Source organism: Netta rufina, assembly GCF_964035555.1.
Source record: "Netta rufina genome assembly, chromosome: 2".
Classification (NCBI taxonomy): Eukaryota; Metazoa; Chordata; class Aves; order Anseriformes; family Anatidae; genus Netta; species Netta rufina.
In genome coordinates, this window is record NC_140124.1 from 86,739,963 (window position 1) to 86,752,982 (window position 13,020).

At 39.8% G+C, this 13,020-nt stretch overlaps 1 protein-coding gene across 1 annotated transcript in view; it reads right to left on the reverse strand.

Annotated features, from left to right (window-relative positions):
• Positions 1-324: 324 nt before the first annotated feature.
• Positions 325-13,020, reverse strand: part of COBL (cordon-bleu WH2 repeat protein) — a 153,543-nt gene continuing 140,847 nt past the window's right edge. Inside the window, exons 13-17 of the mRNA XM_084281406.1 lie at positions 12,044-12,147; positions 8,766-10,780; positions 7,993-8,112; positions 5,600-5,854; positions 325-532 (exon numbers count right to left, since the gene is read on the reverse strand). Of these exons, the coding sequence (XP_084137532.1) occupies positions 515-532; positions 5,600-5,854; positions 7,993-8,112; positions 8,766-10,780; positions 12,044-12,147 (2,512 nt within the window). The 3' untranslated portion in view covers positions 325-514. The remainder of the gene's footprint in view (positions 533-5,599; positions 5,855-7,992; positions 8,113-8,765; positions 10,781-12,043; positions 12,148-13,020) is intronic.

Here is a 13,020-nt window from a genome sequence, read left to right on the forward strand (position 1 = left end):
AATGTACCGTAACCTTTTTCTTGTGATTTTTTTTTCTATAGATCTTTATTCTCTTTTTTTCTCCCTGATCACTTTCAGCCCTTTTCTCAACCAAATAAGAAGCAAGTGAAGAGTTTATAACAGTTACGTATTTTTAACAACTTGAAATGAATATTACTTTTCAGATAGCTAGCAAAGCCTTTTTATTTTGCCCATAAACACAATTAAGTATTAACACAGGACTGCACAGTGTTTATATTCTTATTAACCTGCCAACAAGAATAGTTTATTGGCAACCTTAAATATTCAGAGGCAAAACACAATTCCTTGGCACAGATGCTTTACAGCAGAGCAACACATTTTTCCCTTAGAACCATTATGCAGGAACACACAGAAAATTAACTACAACTTATTTTGGCTCATAGACAAGAGAATAAACTAAACTTCTTGATGTTTTTTGCCACTTCAGACCTTGAATGATGATTATGGGTGCATATGGGGTTAGATTTCCAATTACCTGTTCTTTATACATGATTCAAACGAGCAGACGGACCTGTAACAAAGAAAAGCACATGATCACTCAAGATATTTTTAAACCTTCAACTGTTGACATTGTTAACCAAACATTCTCTTGTGGGGCTGTTTTCAAGCCCAGTCTCTTCATCAGCTTCTTAAGACTTAGAGCTTATCTGTTCTTTTTTTTTTTTTTTTTTTCCTAGCTGTATCAGTTGGTCTAATAAAAGGTTATATTATCCTTGCTTAAAACCCCACACACCTCACATACCCTTAGATCTTACAGTTGCAGTAACATTATTACTATAATGTAGATGACATTGTTCTGTGAACTTCCTTCATCTTGTGGAATGAACAGAAACCCTGGCTGTAAGCATGCAATATCTGAGTGTCAAAATCTATGCAGAATCGGATAGCTGTCACTGGTCACATAAATCAATCGATGAGTACTTTGCTTCCTGACTGAAGGAAATTCCCATAGCCTTTAATTCAGGAAAATCCTTAAACAAATGCTTATCTTCCTTCCTACTCCTCAGGTCATCTAAGCATATGCTTAATTTTAATGCCAGTGTACTCTTCCAAAATCAAAGTTGCTGAGCTTTGATTCTATCAGACAGATATACATTAATGTCACCACAAAAGCTAAACAGGAATAATGTATTTGATTAAGTTTCAACCTTCCATATTGGCCTTGGTATCCATGGCAGAAACTTTATTCTTGGGGAAAAAAGTAGGCCATGGTACAAATTATTAGCAAGGTGAAGAGTTCAAATTAAGTTTTATCTTTCAATTCAAATGAAGTAGCAACATGCAAATGACTGCTTCTAACTATGCATGGGAACTAGAATCACTTTATGTGCTCATTTGACTACCTGTATATCAAGCTTGGCCAACCTCTAAGTGGGGTCTTCTGCCCCATTTCCAGCATAGCAGTGCCAACATCAACGGTGGATTTGAGTCTGTAATTTCTGCCATTGCTCCCACAGACAACAATGATGAGAAACAGTCTTTCTTCATTCAGAATACCACATCTCTGATTATATGAGAAAAATAATCCAGTGCTAGACATAAAGACATAAAGGTACAGAACTAGGCCATACTCCCTGGAAGACATTGAACATGCCATAATTCAGATCGATGTATTACTTGCTGGCAACCAACTTCAAATTATACCAGCATACAGCACTGACTTATTGTAATAGGTGCAGTAATTACCTTACCTGGCTCCTTTGATTGCCAACAGAGTGATACACTGCACGTATCAACAGTTCATGTGACTAAATGTCGATGCCAAACACTGGAATGAATGCTTGTACATACTGTGATAGAGCCAAATTCATTTTGTTAACTTCGAAACGGCTGCTTAAATATGTCTGTCTCTAATCTTTACTGGGAAATGTGAAGTCTGTAGAATACCTCTCATACATACTATTAAAAATGGTCTAGAGAAATCATTTTTCCATGAGCAAAAGCTTGTTTTTCAGATATGCAACTTGCCTTCCCCACCTTGTGCAGGCACATTCTGCTGCGCTATTTCTACCAAATCCCTGGGTACAACTCTACCTACTATGAGTAGATGGTATAGCAGCACAGGCAACTTTTTTAACTTCTCTTTGTTGGGTAAGATTTTCCATCCTGCATGGACTTGTGCTGCAACTATACCTACAGCTAGACATCTAATGGGTTATTTGCATGTGTAGTTATGTTATTTTTCCACAGATAATCATAGTAAATCCCAAGGCAAGTATACTTCTGTGTCTGTGTAACATGTAATGATACACAGAATTGCAGAAATCTAGCCAGATTAGGCTGCATTTTCTGAGACAGAAATAAAACGTTTAAAAACTAATCATAAGGATCTTAACCGCATGAACTTGTGACAAAAAGTTCTTTGACACAATTTAAAGAAAACATTAATTCACTTTTAACACCAGAAGCTCAGATGTTACGGTTCTACTAACCTGACTCAGTAGAATTAGCCAACATTTGGTCTCAGATCAGCTGTTTATTTCCCCTGCCGACTGACTATCCTTTGTACAGGAGGCAGACTGTGTGGCTAGGAAGCAGGCTCCTTGCTAGCGAGGTGACTTTATTTCTAAAGTCAATTAACTGCCAAAGGCATTAACTAGGTCATCTGTCCTGGTCAGTGACTTTACTTCACACCATCTCCCTGACTTGCTGTTACACTTTGGACATGCTAAACACATACCAGGTTGCAGGACAGACCACTCTAAAAACTGAAGAAAAAGCTTGCTGCCTGCAATCTTTTCCAGCATGGTAGGCTCATCACATTTGCACCTCTATTCCCTTTGGGTAGGATATGAAATCTAACCTCCTTTCTGGCAGGTCTCTGAACTGCAGTGCACTGCACTGGGGATGAACCATGTTCCTCAGGAGGACCAACTGGGCTTGGCACCCTCAAGAATTTTCCTTCAGGAGTCTGTGGACAGCAACAGTGTGCAATAAAACAGAAGCCATTTCTTCAAAACAAAGTATGATTTATTTGCCATAGCAGGCACAGTACTCCAAAAAACGGATTAAAGAACAGCCAGGAGACCTGTGCACATACTGTCGTACCTTCACTTGGCATTTCTCTCAAGTACCTATTTTTGCTCTAGTTTGTTTTGGGTGACCCACTTACAGCCTGTGTGGTGCAGACCCTGACTCGCAGCAAGGCAGGGTCAGCCTGCAGCAATTTCTTTCCTCCCTTCCTGCACAGTGGATCTTTTAACCTTAAAGTTCATGACTTCAGCAAACAGCTGTGTAATCAAGGGTGGAGTGGAGGAGTTGCCTTTTCACAGATATTAATAGAGCTCAAATTTTGGTTGGGATGCTCCTTATCTAGGCAATTGGTTGCTTTTTATGTTTGGTTGCCCTGACAGCCCTGTTTGATCTACTTCCATTGCAAATAACCCCTCATAAATAAGGCCAAATTGAGTCATACATAACTAAGCAATGCAGATCCTTCCCAGTTCTCTGCAATATTAGCTAAATAAATGACTTCACCATCAGAAGCTCTTGTTCCAGAAAACTTCGAGAAGACAATAAAAGGGAAACAGGTACATTTCAGAACTGAACTTCCCAGTCTGCTGTCTAGTTGCTGAAACCAAAATCTTCTAGAAAGCAAAGCCAAAAACGGCTCTGTGCTCATACCTGCAAATCATGACATCACAGATCCTGGACAGACAAGACAAAATAAAGAAAAAAAGTTTGCTGTGGTGTTGATGCAAAACCACCTGCTAGTTACTCTCTACCAAAACCTCAGTGCTCATTGGAGACATGTTCTTCATGTAAAGAGACATGTAAAGGGAAAAACCTCCGATATGTAGATACATACTTCTACCAACTCAACTTTTGCTATCACAAGTTGTCCAACTGCAGGGGAAATATCAGCATTCAGCTCTCATTTAACATAGCAAACTAGGAGAGAGATTAATACACGCTAAATAGAAAGCTCTTTGGGAAATCTGACATTCTTACTTTATCAGTGATCAAGGGCATGAGATACCAGATGTCAAAGCAATATGATTCCTTTAGCATATACAAGACTTAGCTTGAATATCCAATATCATGGAGGACAGCACAACAATAAGAAAATCTTACTTTGTCTTGGACAAAATGCTGCTCTCTTTTATTTTCCTGAAAGACCTACATAATAAGAGATGCACTCTCCTGTCATCCCAATGTCAAAACTACCAAAAAATTACTCTGTCTCAAAAATGAAAGAAGACAGACACAGTGTTTAGCAGAATATATCAGTATATCAAGATTACTTTCATAGACTGCAATGGCCATCCAACTGTTTCAAAGTAAATCCCCAAGGATATGTTAAAGACTTGCTTAAATGAGTAGTGGTACAGGTCCCCCCAGAGACTTCTGCAATAGTTATGCAGTTGGAAGAACGAGGAATTTGAAAAGATCTAGAAATCAATGAAACACAAGAAGCATTCCTGTATGTTGAAATCCCCCCTTTTTTCTGTAAGCTGGTGAAGTGTGGAAACAAAGGCCTGACTTTTTACCTTGAAAAAGTATTACTTTTTCATAATTCGCAGTCTTCTACTAGTATGCATAGTATAGATGTAGCTTTTCACATGCAAAATAACTGCACATCCAGAGTTCTCTTTGCATGCTCATGTAAACTTCACTGAAACACTTTGAGTGATTCTGTGGAATTTCTTGTTCGTCAGATTTCTTTAGCTAGCCTTTTTGTTGTTGAAATTTGGTCATCTTTTCTGATTTTTTTTAAAGAGGACAACTGAGCAAGGTTAAAGACTATTTACATATTTAAGGCTGGCATTAGGCAAATCACATGTTGGGAAAATGGCATCTGTTTCTGTACATTCCCGAAAGTCTGTGGATCAAAGTCCATTTTTGATACTGTAGTATAATATTAAGATAACTCCACTCAAACCAATTAATCTGCTTCCCTTCACCTAGAAACATACTGTAACACAAGATTAGGAAGAGTAATTTTCGGTCAAAGAGATAAGTGAATTTATGCCAAAAAATCATACCCAGACAACCAAGCATTTAGCCATCTGGGAGTAAGTAACCCACAGATGACCACAGGAGTGATACACATATCATCCAATTTACAGTTAAGTTCAGACTGACATTAAAAGGAAGCCACAGTCTTACTGACAGCTCTCATCTCTGTGTGATCAGGGTGCAAATGTTGGGATTCAAAGTCTAGGACACACTACTGAAATTGGGAGAGAATTTATCTCTAAATTTGCTTCAGGGTCTCACATCTGATCTTTCGTAAGTTCACTTAGTCTGAAGGACATTCAGAATCATCTCAGATTCATAATAATTGAAAAGGGCATGGGAATGCTTTCTGAAATGATATTCATGCTCTTTTCAAAAAAGTACTGTCTGTTCATACGGTCGCATGTATGTACAGCTATGTTTTGGCCTTAATAGTGTGTTTTAATACCCATTCAAAGGTTTGAAATACGCTAGATCTTTAACTCATTTAGAGAAAACGCTGCACATACTTTCTCCTGATGGCAGAAAGAAATGTGTGGCTAGCACAGCTTACAAACAGCTCCCAGGGCACAGCAGCCCCAGATTACTTCATCCACATAGAAATATAAAAGTAATTTACCTTTTTTAACTTTGCTGCTCCAGCACCGGAGCGAATGGCCTCCATTAGAGCTCGCCTTGCCTCCCCAGGGTCACCTGCAGTTGTAGCAGAGAAATTAGGAGCTGCTGTTGACAGCTGAGTTGGAGGTGGTGGTGGTGGTGGCTGAGCAGGGGCAGGTGGGATACAGAACGGCTCTTCCTGAGAGTCTTCTGTTTTCTGCAAGGACAGTTCTGCATTCCTAAAACTCTGGAGCTCTTCAGAAGCCAATGAGGAGATCTGTTCATGATGCAGTTGAAAGGAGGAAGTTAATACCAAGCATGACTAAACAGTAATTACTTGACATTTGATGCACTTTAATTTCAGTACCCCAATTTCACTTTGCTTGAATGACATAAAACATGTAGAACTTTTGTTTGCTCATGAGGTTGAACATCTGTTACTACTCACTCACATCACTCAGCTGGGCTGATTACAAGCATCAAGGATTTGGCATTGACTCTGAGTCAGAAACTCAATCTTTATTTACTGTGAGCTCTAGCATCCTGTAACTCTTCTTGGCATGTAAGGTAACAGACAGAGAGTTGGACTTGGTATTCATTTGGAAACAACCACAAGGGGTTTTGGAATCAGGAATATATATTAAGGCTGCAGTAGCCACCCAGGAATCTCATTACTTTTCACATTCTATGCTGCATGGAAATAATCTCATATGACAGAGAGGCTCTTCTAGATTTAAGATTTCATTGCTTCATTGAAAAAAAATAATATTAAACCTAAAGATTTTAGCCACACTGGAAAAAAGTAAGAAAAGAAAGACCAGAGAGAACAATGTGGAAGCACTGGGAACAAAACTGATTGCTCTTCCAAGTGGCTTTCTGTAGAATTTCTGAACCTAAAATTCCTGCATGAATTACTTACTTGGAAACTCTTTCTAGTTAAAATGAATGCAGGGGAGGAGGTAATCTTTCAGACTAAGCCAGCTTTTCCATCAACTGCCTCAATAAATAGTTTTGCCATTAGCAACATTACTAGTAATAATCATGATAAATTATTTGTAATCAAATGATTTGGCAATTATTAGGAAATTCAGTTCCATGTGCCAAACAGGAGGTATTCAAGTAGATGCATTAGTATTCTGTTGCAAAGAAACTGAGGCACAACACTTCCTTAGTGAAAAACGAAAGGATTCATTTCCCATCAAATAATCCAAACTCACAGAGCTCCTATGTTCTATTCCTTCACTGTATACACACACACACAGACATGGACAAATATGTGGTAATAATGTAATGTCAAACAAGACATGAACATTTGAGATGACATGAAAAGACAGCATTTTCATCACAGCACATCTATATCCCACCCTGTACACATACAAACACGATGCTTCAACTAGCACAGGTGACAGAGTGTGAAAAAGAAGCGCACGGTTTCTAGGCAACTTCCTTTAAAACGATGGCAAATGCTTCTCTGCGGGAGGAAAGTACTCCAAAGAGTCTCTGTGGCAATACAACACCACTTCGTTGTCAGAGCCTCTTTTGCACAGATCTACATTTATTCCTCATGAGTGCAGGCTGCAGTTTAGTGTGCGTGAAGATGGCTGCTGCGCTGCATGTTCTGCTCTCAAGCTCCCAGGAAGCTGCACCCTATCTGCAGCAAGGGCAGTAAGGTATTTAGAACTGCTTTGAGGGAAGGAATAAGTCCCTAACAGAGACAAGGGAGACTTTCTACCTAGTGCCAGCTATTTGGATGTGTGCTAATGGCCTGAGTCATTGCATGAGGGAAACGGGAACCTCCTTGCCAAATACACATCCTTGGCTGGATTAGTGAACTAAGGCTAGAACAATGCAGGCTTCGGCTATTAGGAATAAGAGATGCTTTAATGATTAGGTGAAACTTTCAGACAGAAGGAATTATCCCGCTGTGGTGAAAGTGTTTGAAATTTTCCATCAATTACTTGCATGCACCAGCTCATATTAATAGATAAACAGCACACATGGAGAAGTCATAGTGTTTTTTCAGGTAGCTGGAATTGAATGTATATGGAAGGAAATGCAAATATATTAACCTAACCTCATACCTCTAAAGTGGAAAAAGCAACACCTAAAATGTGAATGTGATGAACATTTGATGTCACCAGTGTACATTCACTGTAATCCATTTGTATTTCTGTACACTTCTTTCTCAGTTAAAAGCACACTGGTTGAAGAAATGTTAAGTTTTATAGCAGAGGGCAGAATCTGCCCTGCCCTGCTATCTGCATAAGTCAGATCTGGTTTTGTATCATCACACTCGCTCCCTAAAGTCTTCTCTTTGCAACACAACTTGTAACTTGCATCTTCTCCATGTTTATTCGAAACACTCAGCAGGCACAGTCTGCCCCTACGAGACCACTCATCATCTTGATTTCTTACCTTTTTCAGCTTTGAGGTGCCACTGTGGCCTCTAATTGCTGCTAGCAGGGCTGAGCGCTCATTCTCTGGCTCAGCATATGAGGATTTGTTGTGATTGCCGTATAGTGCGCTGTCTGAAACCTAGAATGTGAAAAGAATAAACCTCAGATTGTTATTAGATATTTACTTAGAGATACTTTGTAAACACTATTAAAAGTATTTTTAGCACTTGTACCAGAATGCAAGCTATGGAAACTGCTGTCTGTCTGCTTTTGTGCCTGCTTTACAACCTGAGCTCACACTGAATGGTGAGGGTACCCATAGGTCCCAGTTAGTAATTCCATACTTACAGATTCAGTCTCACATCCCCTAAGCATAAAATCAGTGCTTAGGGCAGTGCCACTCAGTGGCAAGCTGGTATCACCTAGCAATACAAAACGGAGTTTTCTTTCCTTTGCAGGTTTTTACAAGTTTTCTACGTGCTGTGTGTTCCTGTTTTTACATAACAGCCCGAAACGCAGGCTAGGCTCTTTGGCTAACCTCGATTACCTCTCCTTCACGCTGTATCTATGCAACCTCTGCTTCTTTTAGGCAGTGCAGCAGCAATGGTGTTGCGTAACATACAGGACGTGCAGAACCACCAGTGGCTTGGGCTGCATTTTGCCACTATAAATTTTTCAAAGGCCATGTGTACTCCAGGTCCCCAGCAATGGTAAGTTATAAAACCTCTTGTGTCTGTCAGACTTCTGTGGGTTTCTGCAATATGAACAGACTAAAGAAAGTCTCCACTTTACCTTCCTGAGCTTCTCCTTTCCCCCTCCTGTTTGAATGGCTTCCATTAGGGTGCTGTGCAGCGACGTGTCTTTAGGAATTGGTTTTTGGACAATAGGTTTGAACTTCTTCTTTGGTCCAAAGATATTGGTCTGCACATTAACATCCAGTTCGCCAACAGCATTAGTAAGTGAATCATCAGGTTTGTCCTTCTGTTCTGACTCTGCCTTTGCTGTCACACCATTTAACTTGGGCGATGCTCTCAGCGAACTCACTTGCATGCTGTCAGCAGGAGGCCATTTAGTGATCCGCAAAGACGAGCTGAAGGGGGGTGAGACTCCTTGGAGATCAGGTGACTTGAGAGAGGAGGCTGAATTACTACGGGGCAAAGTCTCACATTTCTGGTCGAACAAAAGATGCTTCTTTTTCTCCTCTATACTTTGTTTGCTATTTAAACTGTGCTCATCTTCTGTACCATCGTTATCCTTCAGAGAGGATTTAAGTGGGACACTGACATTCTTTTTATAGAAACTAGCAGGAGTTGCTTGATTTGGTGCCCTGATGTTAACTACTTTGTTTTCCATGCCAGAATTATCACCAGGTGTGAGCCTGTGGGATACTTTTTGACTGCTAGTAAAAATATTTGCATTTTTTTCTGTTGTTTCTGCCGATTCCATTTCCACAGGGCTGGAATTGGCCACAATAATACACCTTTTTGAGGAAACTTCTGCTGCAGTTTTAGCCTCTCCTGATCCATGCTTATATTCATCTTTCTCATGAAATTCTGCAGAGTCAGGCTTAAAGGTAGGTAGGTTGATGTGTTTTGCAATGGCAGAGGCGACATACTGACTTGAAGTTCTCCTATGAGGTTTTAGAAACGGAAGCTCCATCTTGTCTTTGTTAACGGCTGGGGCCATTAATGGTTTTACCTGAGACTGCGTGACTGGAAGAGGTGGTTTGGTCTTTTCGTTCTCAGACGGTTTTTCAGCTACCTGGGAAGTAACAGTTTGTGGTGCTACAGGTTTTGGAGCTGCAGGACTGACAGGTTTGTGTTCCGGTTTTGTAGCGAAGGACTTAGAGTTTGTGTTAACTGCTGGCTTCTTAGCAAGATGCTCAGCAGAGTCATCGCTTTGTTTTTCCACAGAACTTGACCTCCAAAATTCCTTCACTTTCCCGAGAGGAATTTCCTCACTTTCACCAGTAGAGGAACCTGGTATGTTCTTACTGACCACAGCCTTTGGGTTGATAAGGTTGCCTAGTTCGTCTATCTTAATGGCACCAGTGGAGACTGAAATGCCTCTGTCAGAATGTTTTACTTCAGGTTTGGGAGGGACAACTTTAAAGGTTGTCAAACCCATTTTGGGTTCGTAATTTGTTCCCCAGTTCTGGGCACGATGACACCACGGGGGTGTTGATGGGACCTCTTCTGCCTCAATTTTTTTTGCTGGTGGCCATTTGATTTCTAATTCTGATTTACTTTTTTTCAGAGTTCTCTCTCTGTTACTGCCTTCATTAAATGGATTTATTTTCTCTTTTGCTGTACTGATTTCAGTTGTGGTCTTTGAGTGAGACGGAATCAGCTTAGATTTACACTCCTCAGACTTCATACCATGCCTGGGTGGGGCTTCCAGTCTTAAGTTCTTTTCACTTCTTTTTTCGAAGGAGGATGTGAGAGATTCAAACATATCTCTCCTCTGTTCCACAGGCAAGTGAATGAATTCGCTTTCAGATGGTTGCTGATGTAGTAGGTCTTTGGATTTACATACAGCTCCAGTATCTGTGTGCCCTTTATCAAAGGAACCCGCATTGTTGTTTTTATTTGTAAAGTTTTCTGTACTGACAGAGTCAGCTAGTAAGTTCCGTGAACCCCTTGTCTCTTGGTTTCTAGGTGAATTAGAGATGGTAACTTCTGGAACATCATCTATGACTGTCACTGGAACAGAACTGGCAACATCCTGGGGATCCTCAACTTTTCTTATATGTGGGCTCAGCACTTCACTCATACACTCAGAGTCAGAGTTACTTTTAACATCCATTGCTGCAAAATACACATATAGTATTACATATAGGCAATATTTAGGCAATATGACTTTAAATTAGACAAACAGCTAACACAAAGTTACCCATATCAGATATTTCAGTTACACAAAAACTAACAGGAATATATTTATGCCTGTATTACGAAAAAGGAGAGATCTGTGTCCTTTTTATTGTCTGGCTGCTGATTAGGATCAGCCAAATATTCCTGCAGTCCTCCTGCTTCAGCCAGTGGGAAACATATAAATGCAGCTGAAAGCAGAATTTAATCTATTGTTCATACCTTATCTTTGACTAACTTCTCTCAGTGATAAACATTTCACCACATGACTCCAAAGGAGAAACACTTCTGAGAAACAGTGAGCAACTCCAAATTATGTTTCCCAGACCTGGTTAGTAATAACAACCCAGCTGAAGGATTTCCTTGAGCAAGCAAACAAAGAAACAGTACTTGTATTTTTTTTCTCCATTCTTTCGTTTTCCTTCATTACCAATGACTCCAGAAGCCTCATTGTGCAAGAAGCTTAACTCTCCTCTCAAATTTGCTGGTATAAATAAAGGGTTACAACACAGAAGCTAAGAAAAAGCAGTGTTCAAAAACTCACAGAAATTAAATTGGAAGTCCACTGCAAAAGTACTGAAATAAAGATGGAAAGTTTTAAAGTATTCAGCATCGTTTGATGACAAACCATTAATAGTGAAATGTTTGTATTCACAGCTGGAAAAACAGAAGCACATTATTGCTTTGTGATTAGATTTTATCTCTTCCCATTGTTTCTTCCTGCATTTTTCAATTTTTAACTTTACAACACACGTCTGCTAATGTAGTGGAGACACGTAAAGGAGACCAAAATGTCTCCCCTTCTCTGCTTCACTAGGATAAAAGATGCAGCAGAAGTACTGTTTATAAAAGAGAGCTAAATTCACTAGTGATTTAGCATCACTGAAGTCCATGAAATTATACCAAATTTGGCCCACAATATGTGTCCACAAACTGCTGATCATCTCTTCCTAGTAGCAGACACCAGAATACAATGACAACCTGATAAACAGCTTGATAAATACTCAGTGCTGTTTTATAAGGAATGGCTGCCCCAGAAGCTAAGGGAAAGCAGCTTCTTTGGGTGCACCACATTCTGCCTCAGACCTGTGAGTTGCTCCCAGTGATCTCAGTGAGAAATGTGCAGATGTCTCAGATGTTTGACTGAGTACCTCCCAGTTATGCATATGTCTTTTGTACCTCAGAGGTTACACAGCTCCCTACCTTCTAAATCTTCATCCAGGTCAGCCAAAGTCTGCTGGAGTTGTGCATCAATGAATACATCCTCATTTCCATGCTTAGCTGCAGTTACTTCTTCATTTTTGCTGCTAATAAAGAGAAAAAAACACATTGTGTGTCCTGCTTTTTTGCTTTGTACTGTTGCTCTGAAATATGCTCTCATTGCAGCCCCTTTGGCTCCACTGGGGTTCTGAAATCCATTCCCCAAATTATGAAAAATACGCAGCCTTAGAGACTCAAACCACGCCGACACATGTGCATTTAGGAGGGACTTCAGTGATGCCCAAGCGTATTCCGTGTGCTGGTGATCAAAAGATTAGGATTAATACACCCTGTCACAAAGAAATGGTCTGGCCTCACTGTGAAGCATGCAATTCAGCTGGACCGCAGAAAAGCAACATATGCCAAGGCAAAGTTTTTGCATATCCACGTAATTTTAAAGCAGACCGCTAGCCATCCTGTGCACACTCTATGCCAACAAATCTGCACCTTAATTAAATAAAAATTGCATGGCAATGAAAAATAAATACAGCTAAATACTGTTAGACAATCGCTCTGCATCCTGGGGGGAGGGAGGAGAGGAGTAAAGAGAAACTAATCCCTTGAGAGCTGTTTCTAGTGAAACATATCGAGTGGCCTGATTTTGCCAAGAAATAACTATATGGTTTTTGATGGAGTTGTACAATGATCTAAAACAAGTCTAAAATCAGAATGAGTGCCAAGTGTTGTCTTGGCTTATTGAAGAAAAAAAGAAAATGAAGATGAAACTAAGAAGAGTCCTAACAAAACAAAACAAAACTAAAATAAAAAAAATACACATGACAACCTGTTACACAACAGACCTTCTGTTTCTTAGGAAGAAAAATCTTGACCAGCAAAGCTTTCCTATCTAAATAATCGAAACCAGGATGTTATGTTGGACAATTCATTTTTAATAGCTACCTGTTTCTCACCTGAAGTTA